The sequence below is a fragment of the Antechinus flavipes genome, chromosome 2, assembly GCF_016432865.1.
Source record: "Antechinus flavipes isolate AdamAnt ecotype Samford, QLD, Australia chromosome 2, AdamAnt_v2, whole genome shotgun sequence".
In the NCBI taxonomy this organism is placed as follows: domain Eukaryota; kingdom Metazoa; phylum Chordata; class Mammalia; order Dasyuromorphia; family Dasyuridae; genus Antechinus; species Antechinus flavipes.
The window spans coordinates 397,269,580-397,288,688 of NC_067399.1; the positions used below are offsets into that span (position 1 = coordinate 397,269,580).

The following is a 19,109-nucleotide window of genomic DNA, read 5'->3' on the forward strand; positions in this document are numbered from 1 at the left end:
TCTTTCTCCATATTTAGAAGAAACATAGTAAGAAGCTACAATAACATCTCAACTTCTGTGAGTGCTCTAGGGTTGACAAAGTGATTTTCTTATAACCACCCTATGAGGCAGTTATATCATTATCCCCATTTTACAGATAGAAAAACTGAGGCTTAATGAGATAAAAGAATTCTCTCAAATTATATAGCTAATGATATTGATGATGATGATGATAGTTAGGATGATAGTGGTGGTGATGGTAAAGGTAGTGGTGGTACTGAAGGCAATGGTAGATAGAGTAAGGAGAACTTCAATTCAAATCTGAACTCATATACATACTAGCTGTGTGATCCTGGGCAAGTCACTTAATCCTGATTGCCTCCAGAAAAAATAATAATGATGGTAATAATGGTAGAATATATATATATATTATTACACTACAGCAGTATCTAAAATCAGTAGATAGGATAATCATAGTTTCTAAGACAACTTAATCATTGTCTCATTTCATTTCGGACCTCCACCAATAGTCCTGAGCTGTTGCAACTGAGTGCTAAGAGAAACACACTTAGTTCCTCGCTTTGATAACCTAGCAGTCTGGGAAATGCCTCAGTTTATTGGCGCATTATTCCTTGTTGCCCGGCTGCCACATTACTCTCAGCAGGGTAGTGGCTCTTTAAATGAACCTTTGTTATCGCTCCTAACCATGTACTTTTAATCAATCTACTAATGTCTGCACTACAACCTGATAGGGCAGTATCAAATAAATAATTTTGTATGATGCTCAGGGCATATCTGAGAATCAATAGACTATTGTAACCAAAACCTTGGTGGCAACTTCTCCCATTAGATTGATTCTCTTTATCACCTCAGTTTGAATTTATTTGAATCTGAGCCAAAAAACACAATTTCTAAACAAAAGCCTGGAAATAAGTACAAATGAAATAAATTCAGAGCAGTCTGTGCCCAGCATGTCCAGTTAACTATACCATGGTCACTGAGGCTGTGAAGAGAGGACTACAATTTGGTGCGATATGTATTACATTTCAAAATGCAAAAAAATCATAAGGTAACCAATTTGGATAAAATTGTCCCAAATCTTTATCTCTTAACTAGGATATTTCTCTGGTTGGTTTGCTATCTTCCAGTATATAGGAGCTATATAAACTGGGAAAGCATATTTAAAATATTCTGAAATTGAATAACTGGGCTATGTAAGAAACATTGTAATACAGCAATTAGGGGGCTGGCCCTGGAATCCAGAAGACCTTAGTGTGAATATTGTTTCTCTTTCTCTCTTTTTTTAAACTAAGCAGCTCTATGACCTTGGACAAGACAATTTTATGTTTTTGATCCTCAATTTCTACATCTCCAAAATGGGGATAATAGTACCTATAGTTACCAACTTATATTGTAGTTGTAAAGTTTAAGTGACATTTTGTATACATTTATGTATAGAACTCTGATTGCATAAATAACTATTGAAGAGCATGTTGCTACAATAGAGAATAAGTTCTTCCACCAGTGTAGATCAGCACCTGCTAATCTTGGAGAATTGCCTAGAGGGCCCGGTGTACTAGATAAATTAAGCAATTTGACAAAGGTTATAAGCCAGTATGTGTCAGAGATAAAATTCATCTTCCTAAATCTGAGGCTAGCCTTAATTGATTAGACATCTTAGAAAGATGACATGTCCATCAATGAAATCCTGTTTTAAGGCTTATGAGCAAAAGGTATTTACTTCTTTTGATTCTAGTAAGTAACTGGGATAAATTTCAGTAAATAATGAGAGTCCTCTTAAACACAATGCAAGTCTTACATAGTCACTTCTAAAGAATTGAAGAGCTTGTTTCCACTCAGAACACTTCATGTTCTAAAGTACTCAGGAATGAAAGACTTCAACTATGCTGCCTTTAAATTGTTCTGGAAAAATCAAACTTTATTAATCTTGGCAGAATCATTCTAAGAAATTCTCAAAGGATGAAGACCTATACTAGGGGAAGGCCCAAAGAAGCATAGGCTGGAAGGTCTTTTGCAGCTCACAACAGGGAAAAATGCATGGAGAAATGGACTCAGATTACAATTCTACTGTTATCTTTTGGAGATTTCCTCCACATTCTGCCAATTGCATGCAAGTCACTGACCTTGCTTTAGCCCAGACTCAATTTGGGAATAACTTGACTGAGCCCATAGGAACCATAACTTATCTTCTGACTGTTCATTGGAATCAAGGAATCTTGGAGCCAAAAGGATCTTTTAAAACATTTCATCCAATGGCCTCATTTTAGAGAAGATAACATTGAGATCTAAAATGGTAAAGTAATTCTGTGAACTGTCTGACATCATATTTGTCACATGAATGAAATAGTAATAGTTAACACTTAGATAGTTCTTTTAAGTTTACAAAGTACATGACAAATATTATTCTCATTTATGCCTCTGTGAGACAGGTAATAATTTATTATCTCTATTTTACAGAAGGCTTAAAGAAATTAAGTGATTTTTCCATTTTTCTTATTCAGTCATTTTTAGTCAAGTCCAGCTTTTTAGGACCGCATTTGGGGTTTGGCAAAGATACTGATGTGGTTTGCTATTCCCTTCTCCAACTCATTTTACAGATAAGGAAACTGAAGGAAACAGGGTTAGGTAACTTGTTCTAGGTCTCACACCTTAGAAGTGATTGAGGCCAGATTTTAACTCAAAACTTCCTTATTCCAGACCTGGTGCTCTATCCACTCTGCCACCTAATAAACATTTAGAGATAGGATTTGAACAAAGCTCTCTCCTAATTCTGGGTAAAGTTCCTTTTACATTGATTTACACTAAATATCACATGAAGATCTTCTGTATACCAGAGATCCGAAAAGTCTCAACACTACTTTAAGCTTTAATATCTTGAAGGATATTCCTTTTATAGCTTAAAATGAGAATAAGCCTCTTTTGGGACATCCTGTATTTGACTAAGGACAAACCTCACAGGACTAAACTCAGAAGAACAATCCTAATTTGTATCTTATGATATAAACTTAGATAAGTTCAGATAGTATTTCTGGAAGATCATTGAACTTGGAACCAGAAGTCATGTATTGGAATCCTGCTACTTTCCAGTTATATGGCTGGGGAAATCACTTTCATTTTTCTGGGCCTCAGTGAAATGGGTACCAAGAACTGCTTGCACAGGGTTTGTTATGAGAATCAAATGAGATGAGGGACATATAAAACTTTTAAAACTCTATAGTGCTATACACTTAAAAGATATTATTATTACTTATTATTGTTATTATTATTATTATTATTATGTGCTTAGCATATAACAAGCATTTGATCAATGCTTGTTGATTTGATTAAGACAAGCCCTCAAAGAGAGGCCAGTGTCATTGAGAGAAGCAGTTGCAGAGGAGAAATAGACCTGTCATGGTAGATTCCTCCCTAGGCCTTCTCTACACCAAAAGAATCAACAATAAAAGCAAAAATAATAATAGCTAACATTTATCCAGTACTTATTATATGCCAGGGACTGTGCTAAACACTTTATAATTAGTACCTCATTTGAGCCTCATAAACTTGAGTTGTAAGTACTATCATTATTCCTATTTATAGGCAAATAGCAATTATGTGACTTATCCAGGATCACAGAGCTAATATCTGAGGCTGGATTTGAACTCAATTCTTCCTGAAAGAATTATAAAAAGAGTCTTAAAATGATAGCAATGAGAAGCAGTGTGATACACTAGAGAGATCTCTGGACTTGAAATCAGGAGGGCTGGATCTGAGTCCCAACTCTATCATTCACTAGAGAAGTGACCTTCAATAATTCACTTAATCTTCCCAGGCCCCAGTTTTCTTTTCTGTGAAAAGAGAAAGTTAGATTAAATGGCCTTTTGCACTCCTTTCAGCTCTAATATTCTTTTCATCCAATGCTGAAAAGTACCTTGAGAGTCATGGAAGGGAGAAATCTACTTCTCAATTTTGCCAAGAATCAGCCTGCATAGAATGCTCAGCACACACTTCATTTACCTCCTGCACTCTAAGAAGAGCTGGAGAGATACTTAACAGAGACCCTGATCACCTCACATCCAATGTTGCCTATCAATAAATTGATTAGGTGAAGAAATATGACCACTTCCATCTTCCTGCATAAATATTTAGGATAAGAGATCAAACTAACACAGAGAATTTCATTAGAGACAGTGGTCATTTTTTTCCCTATAGAAAAAGCCAAACTAGACATGAACAGTTTTTCAAAAGAAAAGGAAACAAATTATCAATAATCATCTAAGGGGGAAATAATCAAAATCACTAATAATCAGAGAAATACAAATCAAGATAAGCTTGAAGTGTTTTCTAATAAAATGGAATTTCAGAACTGGAAGACACTTTAGAAAGCCATTCCACCCAACTTAAATCTGAACAATAAACCCTTATCTCTACACCATTCCTTGGATAGTAGTCATTTAGCCTCTCTTTGCAAACCTTTAGTAAGGGGAGATCCATCACCTCCCAAGGTAGACCATTCACTTTTGGAAAACTCATTCACACAGTCAGCCTAAACCTGCCTGTATGCAGTCTGTACCCACTATTTCTAATCCTCTGGGATCAATAGAACACAACAGCCTGAGAAACATTTTATTAATATACTAAATAATCTTCAGACACTAAAACATTGGAGGGGGAGGGGAAACATTGATGGAAAATAGACATGCTAAATCACTGATAGTGAAACTGTCAATTGAACCATTTTAGAAAATAATTTGGAATTGAGAAAAAAAAGTTACTAAATTGATCCTTATTGAAAGCAAGAAAAGACCCATATGTACAAAAACATTTATAGCAGCATTAGCCAGGACCTAGCACAATGCCTGGCCCAAAGGAGGTTTTACATAATGCTTGTTGATTGATTATTTGTGATAATGCGAAACTGGAAGCAAAGTGTGCACCTAAGAACTGGGGAATTGCTGAACAAATTATGGTACATTAATATAATAGATGATTATGGGGTAAGGAATGACAAATATGAAGAATTCCTAGAAACATGGGAAGGTTTATAAGAAGTGATACAGATTGAAGAAAACAGAGCCAAGAGAATAATATACACAATGACTACACCAGTTAAAATAAAATCAACATAAAGAAACAAAAAAAAAAAAAACCCAACATTTTTTAAAGGAAGCTCTGAGAGCTGTGGTTCCAGGCTGTCTTTCTCCATCTATTCAAATATCCTACCATTATTGGAGCTGGTTTTGGAAGAGCTAACTTAACCCATTTCTCAATGCCCAGAATGCCCAGTTCTTTTCCAAAACAGTGCATGCAGTGTTCTTGGCAATGCTCATTGGGGAAAATGGTGGGAAGAAAATAAGCCTTTGTCTGGGTTACAAAACAGTAAACAGGTCTCCATGTTTTAGGGTTGCTGTCAGACACAGTCAGAAATAGTCGCTTGTGAACATGGGACATCCATAGATCTGAATTACAGGCCCCTTGGTATCCAAGGCTTGAGAAAGCTTTTAAAGGATCTGTCTCTCCTGCTGGGAGATGTGGCTTTCACAGAATCCTGTCGCAGGCAGGCTCCTTGGCTCTCCCTTCCCTCCCACAGAGAGGGAACGCTAATGCTACTGAATTTGCTGTAACTGGGCTCAGGGAGGGGAGCTCGCCTGACCCCAAACGATAAATCCAGGGCCAGCTTTCAGACACAAGCCTAGACACTCGACCCCACCCCTTCCCAGACCAGACTCCTTCTCCCTCATCCATCCCCCCCCCCCACCCGCCTCTCCCCCACCCAACTATGCTCCCCAGGGCTGCTGTCCCGAAGGAAGGCCTTTGCACTGCAGCCCATCTTTCCTTCCTCCTCCCTCCAACTGTCTGCCAGGCAAGTCACAGTCTAAACGATGACTCAGAAAACAAATGGACCAGCCCCAGGAGCAATGCTAGTGATTTCATTGCAAGTGTTTTTTTCCTATTAGATTTTAAAATTATGCCAAAATGGAGAAATTGCCTTAGGTCAGAAGTACAAGAGAATAACAATGAGTCCCTGAACACCAATCAGATAGGGCCCTGACCAAGGACCTTGGACTCCAAGAACCTCTTTAAAAGGAAAACATCAGGCTCTGTGTCCTCAGAATCTGATGAGGTCATTATGGAGCAGGGACAGCCAGGAAGGAGCTCCTGAGACAAAGACTCTCTATGAAAAGGACCCCATACTCACACTCCATCTGCTACAGATAGATGATGGGAAAGGGAAAATTTCTTTGCAATTTTAATATATCCCACAAGCCAGTTCCATGGCTACTAAAGGGCCTGGGAGGTGGTGGTGAGAAAATAAAACTGGAAGATCTGGGTCCAAAAGCATACTGTGCAATTTTGATCAAGTCTCTTAACTTCCAGGAGACCTCCCGTCCAGTGATCTGGGACTTCCCTGTGGATGGTAGGACCAGTATTCCTAACTCCATTTGTGGATTTGTGTGTTGTTGAACCTTTTTCATGCTTCTTCATGACTCCATTTAGGGTTTTCTTGGCATAGACCTTGGAATGGTTTCCTATTTCCTTCTCCAGCTTATTTTATAGGTGAGGACCTGAGGCAAACAGGGGCAAGGCAGCTAATAATAAGTGTCTGAGGCTGAAGGCTGAGGTCTGAAGATGAGTCTGAGGAAAATAAGTTCTATAAAATTTCATTAGGTTAGTGTTCAAATGATTAGTGGAAGAATCTGGACTGTCACTTGGAATTCTAGACTCCTGTTTCTGAGACAAAGTCTTGTCTTCTATAACATTGTTAAGATTGGACATCTATCTTTTCTGCTCAAAACTCCTTCAAAAGTTCCATACTGTCTGAAAAAGTAGGGTTCAAACTCCTCTGCCAGCAATTCAAGGAGAAAGGGATCATGTGTACCCAACCTGCAGTACATAGACCAAAGTTTGCCATCATTCTAACCAAACAGAAGTGCTCACCATTCTGCAGTCATGCTTGAAATTCTCAATTCTCACTCCTTTTCTCATGTTTTCCTCTCTACCTGACATCTACTTTCTACCTTCTTCTACCTCTATTCCTATGTCAAATTCCTATTCATCGCTGAGGTCCAAATCAAATTTTACTTCTTCCAAAAAGCCTGACATTATTCCCCTTTGATCTTCACAGAGTCCTTTGCACCTCCCTTATGCATTCATCCTACATTATTTCCCATGATGGTCATCTGGGTTTCTTTGTATCCATCCAGTCAGCCTTTTGATAGCAGGTACCAAGTTTTATCTATGCTCTGCTTCTCTCTACGTGCTTTGCACCATACTTTGCACATAATAATCAGTGATGGCACAGTGGGGAGAAAATCACCAGATTTTCTGGGAGAATCCCAGAATTCTACATCAGAAGAATTGGAGCTTAAAGCCAGTGCTGCTCTTTACTCCCTCTGTAACCTATCAGGGTGGTACTGATAATCCTGAAATTTGCAATCAGCATCTAAATTTAAATTCCAGCTTTGCCACTTCCTCATTGTGTAACCTCAGACAAGTAATTTCATTTCTCTAGATCCTATAGCTTCATCTGTAATTCAAGATCATTGAATTGGATGGTTTCAAAGGTGATTTGTAACTTAAAAAAAAATAAGAACTGATCCTATCAAACTTCTCTAGGCCTTAATTTCCTAAAGTAGAAAACAAAAGTATTGGTCTTAAAGGTTCCTACAGATTAAATTTCATAATATCCTATGACACATGGATGTTGAATTTGCTGAATATTTAAGGAAGAAATCAACTTTTATACTAAGGGCAGCTAGATGGCACAATGGATGGAGCACTGGGCTTCAAAAAAAGAAGACATCTTTTAGAGGTCAAATATGACTTCAGACATGTACTAAATGTGTGACCCTGTGCAAGTCATTTAACTCTATCTCAGTTTTCTCATCTGTGAAATGAGCTGGAACATTCCAGTGTTTTTGTCAAGAAAACTACACATGGAATCACAGAGTTGAACATGACTGAAACAATTGGACAACAAAAATAAAATATTTGCACTAGCTAGGGCTCTAAATATACAGGCTTTTCATAACTGATACCTCAAGCAAAGCCTAAAAATCAAAATAATTACTTCTCTCTCTCTTGTGGAGACCCAAGGTGCTCTTCCTTGATGACTTCTCCCCTTAGCATGCATGCTCTGGTTTCTACACCAGCTGCATATTTCAATAGATTTTTAAGGTTAAGCCCGTTTATGTTGAAATGAGCCAGTGTTAAACAGAGAAGAAATATATTGAATCCAGAGTCATAACCAGAGGGAAGAGCCAGGGCATAACATGATAAATTAAGAGGCAATAAGTTTAGAGAATACTGACCACACTTGCAATCTTTCTGCACCATAGAAATAATGAGAGCTTAGCAATTAGTAGTGGATATTTCAACTAAGAATAATTGGTATGGGGCAGCTAGGTGGTGCAGTGGATAGAGCACAAGCCCTGAAGTCAGGAGGACCTGAGTTCAAATCTGATCTTAGACACTTAGATGTGTTCATCTGGTCTTAGACACTTAACATGTCCTAGCTGTGTGACCCCGGGCAAGTCACTTAATCCCAACTGCCTCAGCAAAATAATAATAATAATAATAATTGGTAAACATAGGAAGCTATCAGATGATCTCTCCACTCTCCTGGACTTCCATTGCTTGCCTAGGGTCAAATATTCCTAATTATGGTTCTAATAGGATCATACTGTTTTTCATGTAAATACAAAACAGGAAACACCTAGACACACAAAACAACTGATCACTTCAGTCTGAGGACTGAAGAAGAGGGCCATCTTTATGGGACTATTAAAATATTTAAATTTCCCTCACTTTCCCTCATTTTTACATTTGTTAGTAATAGGTGGAGCAGCTTCTACTTCCTCTTTAAGCAGTGGACCCCAAAATGGTTCATTTAAGGGACAATGTGATAGAGTTCTTTACAGGCAAAACCATACAGACAAGAATAATTGGTTGAGAAAAAAAGGAGAAAATTTCAAATTATTAGAAATGCTAACCAATAAACCAGGAAATGTGACCGAGAGGATATGTGTTGTACTAGAAAAAGCACTCACCCAGTCTTGAAGGTAGAAAACCTGTGTTTGTGTACCGGTTCTGACACTCACTACCTGTGTGACCTTGACCTCTCTGGACCTTAGTTCTCTCATCTGCAAAAAGGGCAATAGCATTTGTACAAACTACCATAAAGGTTGTTGACTTTGTTAGGAATCTTAAGCAGTCTTAAAAATGTGTTACAAGACCACATATTTAAAGTCTTGATATTCTCAAATGAACAAATTCTGAAAAAGATACTTTTACCTTTAATAACTAAATAGAGAGTTTTCATTGTTCAAAAGAGAAATTCTTCCATTATTCTTTGCAATGCAGGGGTAGCTTGGGAAATAGTCATACATCTCAAGTCTTACCCCCTCATGCATCTTCCAGACTGAATTCCATATTGCTGTGGGACTTAGTCATGTTGAAAGTACATGACCATATGACTATTGTCATAAAATTTATCAGGTCACAAACTGCTTATTAACTTGGCCTCAAAAGTGTCTCTGGAGATATGTATGCATACACACATGTGTGTATATGTATATATGTATGTATATACATACACATATAGATATATACATATACTACAGATATGAAACAGAAAGAAAGAAAGAAAAAAAGAAAGAGAGAGAGAAAGAAAGAAAGAAAGGAAGGAAGGAAGAAAGAAAGAGAAGGAGGGAGGGAGGAAGGAAGGAAGGAAGGAAGGAAGGAAGGAAGGAAGGAAGGAAGGAAGAAGGAAGGAAAGAAGAAGGAAGGAAGGAAGGAAAGAAGGAAGGAAGGAAGAAGGAAGGAAGGAAAGAAGGAAGGAAGAAAGGAAAGAAGGAAGGAAAGAAGGAAGGAAAGAAGGAAGGAAGAAAGGAAGGAAAGAAGGAAGGAAGGAAGTTCAGAGTGAAAGAGACAGAGAGACAGACTAAAAGAAACAGAGGGAAAGAGAGAGACAGACAGACAAAGACAGAGAAAGAGAGAAACACACAAACAAACAAAACAAAGAGAAAAGAAATGAAGTTTATGAATAGAAGTTGACCCTGATTTTGTGGGGAAAAGAAAGTATAATGAAAGTTTAATTTCTGCATACTTCGTCAAAGACAAAGAAATACAAGCCATATGGACAATCTCCCTAGAGACATTCTTGAAACACCTGTAACTACTCATATGTCCCAAGGTTGGCATGCAGAAAAGTCAGAAGACCTGGGTACTAGTACCAGCTTTGTCATTTAATAGTCATGTGACTTTGATAGAGAAGGTCATCTCTCCTATCTGTACTTCACATTTTTCACTTTTGACACGAGGAAAAAATGTGCTCCCTTGCTCATCTCATAGGTTTGCTGAGAAAGAGAGACAGAGAGAGAGAGAGAGAGAGAGAGAGAGAGAGAGAGAGAGAGAGAGAGAGAGAGAGAGAGAGAGAGAGAGAGAGAGAGAAGGAAGGAGGGAAGGAGGGAGAGGGAGGGAGGGAGAGAGAGAAAGAGAGACAGGAGGAGGAAGAGGGAGAGAGGAGGGAGAGGGAGAAAAAGGGAGAGTGAGGGAGGGAGAGAGAGAGAGAGGGAAAGAGAGACAATGAGACAGACAAAGAGAGACAGAGAGAGAGAGATGGCTTAGTGGATAGAACAGTGAGTGTGGTGGGGAGAGAAGCTGAAGTCAGGAATACCTGAGTTTAAATTCAGCCTCGTTCACTAGCTGTGTGATCCTTGGCAAGTCATTTAACCTCTGGTTAGCTTAATCCAGTGGAGGGAAAAATAGCAAACTATTCCAGTGTCTTTGTCAAGAAAACAAAATAATGGAAAATCGGACATGACTGAAGAACAACAACAAATCTATATCCCCACATATAATATATGTATAATATGAATACTAATGTGTGTAAATACATATAATCCTTTGAATTTCAAGCTTCATAAAGACCTCAGAAGAAAAAGGGGTGTTCATTATGATTGAAAGATATCTCACCTTTTTCTGTTGCTGCACACCATTATTTTTTCTGTTCCTAGACAGATTAGTCTCTGTGTAACCGATATTTTGTCCCTCTAGTACTGTGATATTTTTGCCAGATGAGTCATCCCCCACAATGGGGGAGGGGAGAAATATTGCTCTTTTAATTAGGTCCACAGAGATGGCAAGACAATTTGAGTGTCTCTATCAAAGCCCTGTTCATGCATCACTGCTATGATTTGTTTTTGTTTTGATTTGACTCCATTTAAGGAAGAACATGATAATAGGGACCTGTGATACCAGAACCCCATAGCTTCACTAACAGTTTCCTTATTAAGTTGAGCCATAAAAATGTATTTTTGTCCTGACTGCAATAAGGATATCTTATATTTGCATAGTACTTTATTTCAAAGTGTGTTTACATACATGACCTAATTTAAGCTTCAAAATCCTATGAGGCAGGAAAGGAGAGCATGTGTCTTTATCCTTAGTCAATATTTGAGGAAAATGCAGTGTAAAGAGATTCAATGACTTGGCCAGAGTCACATGGAGAGCTACCAAGATGAAGAAGGGCCTCAATTTTTTGTCACATGTGAACCAGTTTAAGAACTTCGAACATCTAGCTCAGAGAAGAGAAGACTTTGAGAGAAATGATAGCTATCCAAATATTTAAAGGGCTACCATATTAAATTTTGTATATATACAAATATGTATGTATATGTATACACATATATGCATATAAACACATATATGCATACATACATACACATATGACAATAGTTCTGGGTCCAAGATGGTGGCCAACATAGGCTGATGAGAGAGTTAGAAAAACTCTGTAAATATGTAATAGAAAAATTCCATAGCACCTAGGTTGATGAAATTAATTTATTGGCTTTGCATGAGTTTATTGTTCCTGGCAATTTTCCATGTGACAAAAGTGCCTTCAGAATTAAAATCAACTACTTAGCAGAGTGTCTATTCAAGCCACTAAAATCTTATTTAAGAGCATATATGTATGTCCCTTGCATTGATTAAAAAGGGCAGATCTATCTACCAGTGTTAAAAACTGGAAGCTAGCGACCCAAACTGATCTAGTCATAGAACCTGTGGATGACCTCAAGCCAAAACACTCCTTTCAGGATGACTTAACTAAAGAATACTCTAAAGACCATTTTAAAACTCTGTCAGAACACTTCTATAAGAGTTCAAAGAAACATGAAAAAAGCAACTGGAAGGCTCAATGCTTTCATATTTAATTCCAGAACAGGGCACCAATATTTCAGAGCAGATCCTTCCAAATGTTCTACAAAGCAGGACTCTACAAAAAATGACAGATTCTCAGTGGCTAGAGCCTAGTGTTAAATTGGCAATTACTAAATTTCTAGTTTTCTTAATCAAAAGCCATGTGAATAAACCAACTAAAAAGAATTAAAATTTTAAGCTATTTCTACCAAAAAAAAAAGAAAGAAAAGATATTAGATTTATTCTATTTGGCTTCAAAGAGCAAAACTAAGAGTATATTTTAAATGGTGAATGAAACAGAGAGGCAGATTCAGGCTTTATGTAAGGTGGGGAAAAACTGCCCAATTATTAGAGTTGTCCAAATATGGGATGGTATGCCACAGTCTTCCACAGAAGATTGGATGATCACCTGTCAAGTATAGTGTAGAAGAGATTTTAGACTAAAAAAGCCTACAATGATTAAATTATTCCAAATTAAATATTTTATGTTACCTCTATATTTAAAGACAAAACTGAAACTAAAACTTCAGTTTTCTGATTATGGTGATTCTCTCTATTACACCTATGTCTAAGTAGTTAAAGCATTTATAAAAGTTCCAGCAGGCTTCTGTGGGGCTGTTCATCTGACTCCTATTTCTTTTGCTTTGAGCAAACTGATAATTAAGTAAGATATGATTATGTGAGATATATAAAATAACTTCTCCAGATAAGCCTAAAAGGTAATGCTTCCAGTCATAAAGGAAAACAAAGGCAAAAGTTGTTTTTGTGATATTCTCATAATCCTGGAAAAGTTTTAAAGAAAAAAAAAAGCTAACTCAGGTCCTGATAACAGAAATACACTATTAGTTTAAGAATAAAGTGGGTGGAGAGTGGGGGGATGGGGATGGGGGTTGGGGGACACTAACAGAACTGTCATTGTTGGTCTGTGACAGTTGGTTCCACTGATAGATGCTGGAACTCCTTATTTTGCAAGGCAATGCTGGCACACACACACACACACACACACACACACACACATGAGCAATTTGACTAAATTTCAGAAATCTAGTCCAAATATTTAATAAGTACTGATTATGCCATTAGAACATAAGCCCTACCTTGGTGTAGAGGCTTTAATCTTGTTAGTGGAGGACAAATCAATTGATCAATAAATATTATATTATTATGTAATATATTATTATTATATATGTTATATGTTATGCTCCTGCCATATTATAAGCTCAGTGAGGCAAGAGACCATGTTTTCTATTTCTTTGTGAAATAGCTAGGTCATAAATTCTATATTATATAATTTACATTAATTATATATATTAAGTACCATGGGGCACTATTCTTATGTTGAAAGGACAAAGTAAAATAAAAAATAATAAATATTTATTGAGCACTTAATATTTACCTAGTACTGTTCTTGGTGCTGAGGATATAAAGAAAAAGTAAAATCAGTTCCTGCCCTGAAGGAGCTTATATCCTAAAGGGGGGAAGAAGGGAGCAAGGACAGAATGTATGTGAAATAATGCATATAAGATACATACAAAGTAGATGCAAAAAATAACCTTAGAGAGGAAGGCACTGATAATTAGGGGAACTGGAAAAGGCTTCCTAAGAAAATGGCATTTGAGTTTAGTCTTGAAAGAAATCAAGGATTCTAATAGCAAAAGTGAAGAAGGAGGAATCCCAGGCATAGAGGACAGTGCAAAACTATGGAGGGAGAGCCATCAAAAAATTGGCTGCATGGGGATGCATTTTGTGGCCACAGCAACTCCCAGAGGCCATCTCTAAAAAGGGGTTATGATCTGGATCGAAGGAAGAATTAGCCACAGATATTTCATAGATCCTTCAAAAATGAGTTTTGACAATTGTTCCAGAGCAGTTCCTCCACTTTAAGATTATTTCCTTTTACTTCTCTTCCCAATGATGAGAGTCACTGAGGCTGTCAGTGTCTTATTTGGCTATTTTTGCAAGATGGATCAGTTAATTCAGTTAAAAAGCCAATTAGATTTTGTCAACCCACTAGACTATTTTTGTCTGCAAGATATAAAATCAGTTTGAAGGGTATTTTTTTTCCTATTCAGTTCAATTCAATTAAACAAACATTTCTTAACTATTTGAGTTACAGAATACAGAAAATGGCCTTTTGGAAAGTTCATGATTCTGATATTGGTAAACATAGGTCCCAGTCCCACCTGCACCAGCTACTATCTGCATGGTATTTGACAAATCTCTGTCTCTTTCTACTTCATTTTCCTCATTTATAAAATAAGTTGACTGCGCTCAGCTGTAAAACTATGAACTTACTGAGTACAAGTAGTCCAGATTAGTCTGAACAATGAATCCCCTCAAGTGGTCACATATACCCAACTTCACATTGCTTGAAATCATAATTTTGTAAGACATAGTAATTGGTTCCAAATAGGCAGCTCAAATTTGAATAATTCAACCACTTCAGGGGATTTTTGAATTTATAAGACCTAGCTATATCATAAAGAAATAGAAAAGATGTTCTCTTCCCTCACTAGTTTATAATATAGTAGGAGCAGAGCACAAAGATAAGTTGTCATGTTGTGATTGCATGAAAGACACATGGTACTTAATATGTGAGATCTGAGAGAACAAGGACATTACCAATTGAGGGAATAAAGGAAAGTTTTACAGAAGGGGTGATATTTGTATTGAACTTTAAAAGGGTGGGGCTAACTTCCTTTAAAAAGAATTCAACAGGTAAAGTAGAGCAGGACATGGATTGGGGTAAGGACATTCCAGACCCAGAGATGAACATCAGCAAAAGCATAAAAGAAAACAGGAATATGGCAATATAAGGGAGATTGCAAGTAGCCCAGTTTGGCTTGAGCCTAAAATATGTGAAAAGTAACCCAAGAAAAGACTGGCAAAATAAGGAGATACTTAATTACAGAGTAGAAGGCTACACTGAATTTTATTCCACAGGCAATAAGGAGCCCTATCAGGGTTCTGAAAGAAGAGTATCATAATTGTTCTATCTTTGTACCCCCAGCTTGGCACAAAGCAGTTACTTAATAAATATTTGTTGAATGATAGGATCTATGAATGAAAAAGATTGTTCTGTTGGTGGAATTAAGGATAGATCAGAGAGAAGTGAGAATAAAAGCAGAGAGATTTGTTTAGGAGCTATTGTTAGTCCCAGAGGGGTGGGAAAGAAGGCCTCTGCTGGGTTAGAATAGTCAGAATAGAGACAAGGGAAAGGATGTGAGAGCTACTGTAGAAATAAAGTTGATAGAAAGTTGAAGTAATTGTATATGGCAGTTGACTGCTTGTTTTGGCATCTTATAGACCCAATCTATGAGTTGTGTCTCTCTGTTACAGAGAGGAGTTATTTCTCTAAGCTATCAAAAGAACATGATAGGGAGAGGAGGAGATTAAAAAATAAAATGGCATTTCTCAAAATATATATTTCGTTAAAGTCAAGATCACTGGCAAGCTAACAGTCATCCCAATCTCCTGTGATATTTCCCTGGAGCTTCTGATGGAAAAGAGCCTAGCTTCACTGTACCCTGTATTTCATTTCTCTCCCACTCAAAATACACAGCTTCCTACCCAGGCTCCTTGCCTTCTAATAAGGAGGAATGTCATTTGCAAGTTTTCCATAAATACTGGTTACACAACTCAGTCTGGGCACTACTTTTCTCAAGACCACACTGACTCTGGGGCTCTCCCTTCTAAGCCCACTGATTACACTGGCAATCCTCATGTCTGATAGGGTGCCAGGGGATTCACTAGCAAGAGTTCCTGTTCTCAAAATCCCTCTTTTTCAGGGGTAGCAGGAAGAGAACAAACAGAACAATCCAATGCCAGTGGTGCATAAGGAACAAGTAGATAAATAGTTACAGTGAGAATACTGAAGCCTCGGTGCTCAGTAGATGGTGATTTAAAAAATATTTAGAGTACACACACACATACATTCAGATATACACATATATGCAAGAAACGTGCTAGGCGAGAAGAGAGTTTTAGAGAACTGTAAATAATAATTCAGCCACTTCAGGGGACTCGTTATTTGTACTAATCTGGATCTAGTTCTATTACAAAGCAATATAAAGTTTAGGTAAAACATTAACTTCAGCTCCTATGAAAATAGATTTCAAGCAAGTGCAGAAAGTCAGCTCTGACCTTTTCAGTGTGCAACATAAGTATAGGCTCCAAGTGAACAACTCTAACAGCCAACAAACACTATCCCATTACGTCAAAAGCCCAAATCTATTTGGCTAATTGCTGTCTTGGGCATGCCCCAAGTTATTACACAGACAGTGACAAACTTGAGAGCCTAAGAAAACGTGCCTGGCAAAATCTAGTGAAAATCTGTCTTGACATCAGTTTTGATGACTTGTTTGCGTGCTAAGTGTGATCAAATGAGAACTGGCAGAAACATTCTAGAATCATTTTCCCATCCATGTCAGGATTCACCTTTTTGACACAATCATGCTTTTTTTTAAAAAAAGTCTTTCCTTGAGGGAAGAATCTCTATCTAGAAGGCAGTCAGGCTGATCTTACAAGCAAATCGAAGTCTGTCACCAGCAAGCTTTTGCCAAGAACAGCAGTCATCTAGAATCTGTGAAAAGCAGTGTCAGCAGAGCTTTGGGGGAAGTCAGACACCCATCCCACTTGCTTTCCACCCTCCCAGACACCCGCCCTCTCTGGTCGGTACCTTCTGTGTGGCAGCTGGAAGAGAGGATGGTGTTCGGAGGTCGGAAGATGTAAGGCAGGTAACGAGAAAAGCATTTCATCTTCCAGAAAAAAAATTAATTCTAAATCAAAAACCAGTTTCCTGAATCCATGAGGATTCTTTTGGCTTTCCAGGCAGGCTACATCACCGATAGGTTTATGTAGGATCTCTCCCAGATCTGCAAAGCCAGGAAGCCTGAGGAAGAACTGGCAGTGGACCCCATTTTGCCATCAGCACCAGGAAGAGCTGCTTACATTTCTGCATGCAGCTCAAACTCAGAAGCCCCCAAGCAAGCCGGGATATAAGCACTTCATTGGCTGGAGCTCATCAGAGCAGGATTTGCTGAGTAAGTCAGTCCTGCCTGTAAACACACACTGAACAACACTGTCCAAAATCAGCTTCCACCTTTTTTTCCTTCTCCTGGTCAGTTTCTCTTTCAGAAATAGAAATCCAGCAGGATACGGGAGCACTGAGGATAAATGACCATCTCTTATTCAGCTAGAAGATCAGATGAAACAAAGGCAGCACAGAGCCCTGCTCCGGGGAGAGACTGCTGTTAAGAGGAGTCGCCCTGTCAAGCCAGGGATCTCAGGAATATTAAAGTACTGTGCAATGAAATGGGTCTCTGTCCCTGCTTAATCTAAATCTGATTCTTTCTTCTTGTTCTTGTTCTTCTTCTTTTTAATACCAAAAACAAAACAAAGGGGCCATTTATCACTTAGGTGCACCAGAACATAACAGGGTTGAGGAATCGGTGACAGGGGACTAACACTGACAGATTTTGTGTTCCACAACTGTGTGCTTGCTTTTTTTTCTGCCAGCACTCACACAAGAGCAGTAACTTCAGCTCTGAGTGGGTTGCTGTTGAAATTTAAAGCCACAGTACAAGAATGGTAGAGCCTGAATCCAAATGAATTGCCTCCTTCCCCACAAACTTGAATCCTCATGGAGGTGAGAGGATTAGGGTTAGGTCAGTCACAGAACAATATATTACTAAATAAAAACCTACCTGGAGGCTAAAGGGAAAGGGGATAGTGCCCCCCACATTATAGTTAGGTGAAATTTTGTGACCATAGCAACTCCCAGTGACCATCTACTAAGGCACAGAAGGGCTGCACTCTTCATCCATGGAGGAATAGCACTCACACTGATGAAAACAGACTAAGGTAAATTGACGGAGCCCCCTGGCTCTGGAGACATTACGCCAAAGCAAATGTAGTTTCCCTCGTGTCTAAGCCAGGACTGGTTAGAAATAGTCCCTGCTGCTGAGGCAATGTTACATATGGAACCAAAGGGAAACTGTCCAACTGAAGTTCATTTGGTAGGGAATGGGATGGAGTATTTAGAGAGTGGGGCTGACTTCTCAAGCCAATGCACAAAACTGACTTATTAAACACTAACTAGTCTGTTCTTCTGATTTTAAACTATCTGCTTGAGCCCAGGCAGAATCTCTTCCCTTGCCTCATGAAATATATAATTCTCAGATATTAACTCATGCATCTGAACCCAACTCATGCCCTGCCTCCAGCCTCTGTTTAGCAACGTCCATTAACCCTGGCAGGGCCCGAAGGAACATCATAGGATGCTCTTTTGCTAATTGTTATCATCTCATCAATTGTCTTATCTTTTATACAAGAAGAGAAGATGTAAATATTCTTCCTTATTCTACATAGAGATCAAGAGAAAATAAAACTCTTCCAAGTTCTATGTAACAAACAGCAATGGCAAATTTTAAGTATCAGCAAAACAATCTTTCAAAAAGTGTGATTTTTTTAGAAGGCTTAATGTGAACATGTTTTAAAGAAATCCATAAGAACTATTTTCAGGCTTTTAGGACTGTCAGCTTTTTATAAAAAAATTATTTATCATTGGGGGAATATGCTAGATTACATCAGAGAGCAGGTCACTATTGTTCCAGCTAGGGTGGTCACAAGGCACCGTTGTGCTTTGCTGCTCATGCTCACCTTCCACTTGTATTTGTATGATGTCAAACAACCAGTTGATTCAGGCAATTTAGTGAAGCAACAAATCAATTCAATGGACAAAATCATCTACCCCATGATAAATATCCTCTGAAGAGACCCTAGAAATGGGAACTGAATTGTTGGTTCATTCTAACGAGATAGAGACATTTAGAAGGCTATTTCTAAAATGGAAGGGTGAATACACCATGAACTTCCAACCTCCTTTGTCTGGATTATCTGGACTGACTTCATGGACAATCACAAATTTA

The 19,109-nt window shown here is 38.1% G+C and overlaps 1 protein-coding gene and 1 long non-coding RNA gene across 5 annotated transcripts in view; one reads left to right on the forward strand and one right to left on the reverse strand.

The window, feature by feature from the left end:
• PPP2R2B (protein phosphatase 2 regulatory subunit Bbeta) overlaps positions 1 to 19,109 on the reverse strand; it is a 476,855-nt gene that overhangs the window by 426,240 nt on the left and 31,506 nt on the right. For 2 of the 4 annotated variants that reach the window (XM_051978672.1, XM_051978670.1), the window contains exon 1: positions 16,859 to 17,035. The exons of the other annotated variants lie outside the window; for them this stretch is intronic. In XM_051978672.1, coding sequence (XP_051834632.1) covers positions 16,859 to 16,937 — 79 coding nt within the window. In that variant the 5' untranslated portion in view covers positions 16,938 to 17,035. Of the gene's footprint in view, positions 1 to 16,858; positions 17,036 to 19,109 lie in introns of those variants that run through there. 4 annotated transcript variants of the gene reach the window in all.
• On the forward strand, positions 16,828 to 17,494 carry LOC127550073 (uncharacterized). The gene is made up of 2 exons (XR_007950771.1): positions 16,828 to 16,916; positions 17,011 to 17,494. It is a non-coding gene; the product is annotated as an uncharacterized LOC127550073 (long non-coding RNA).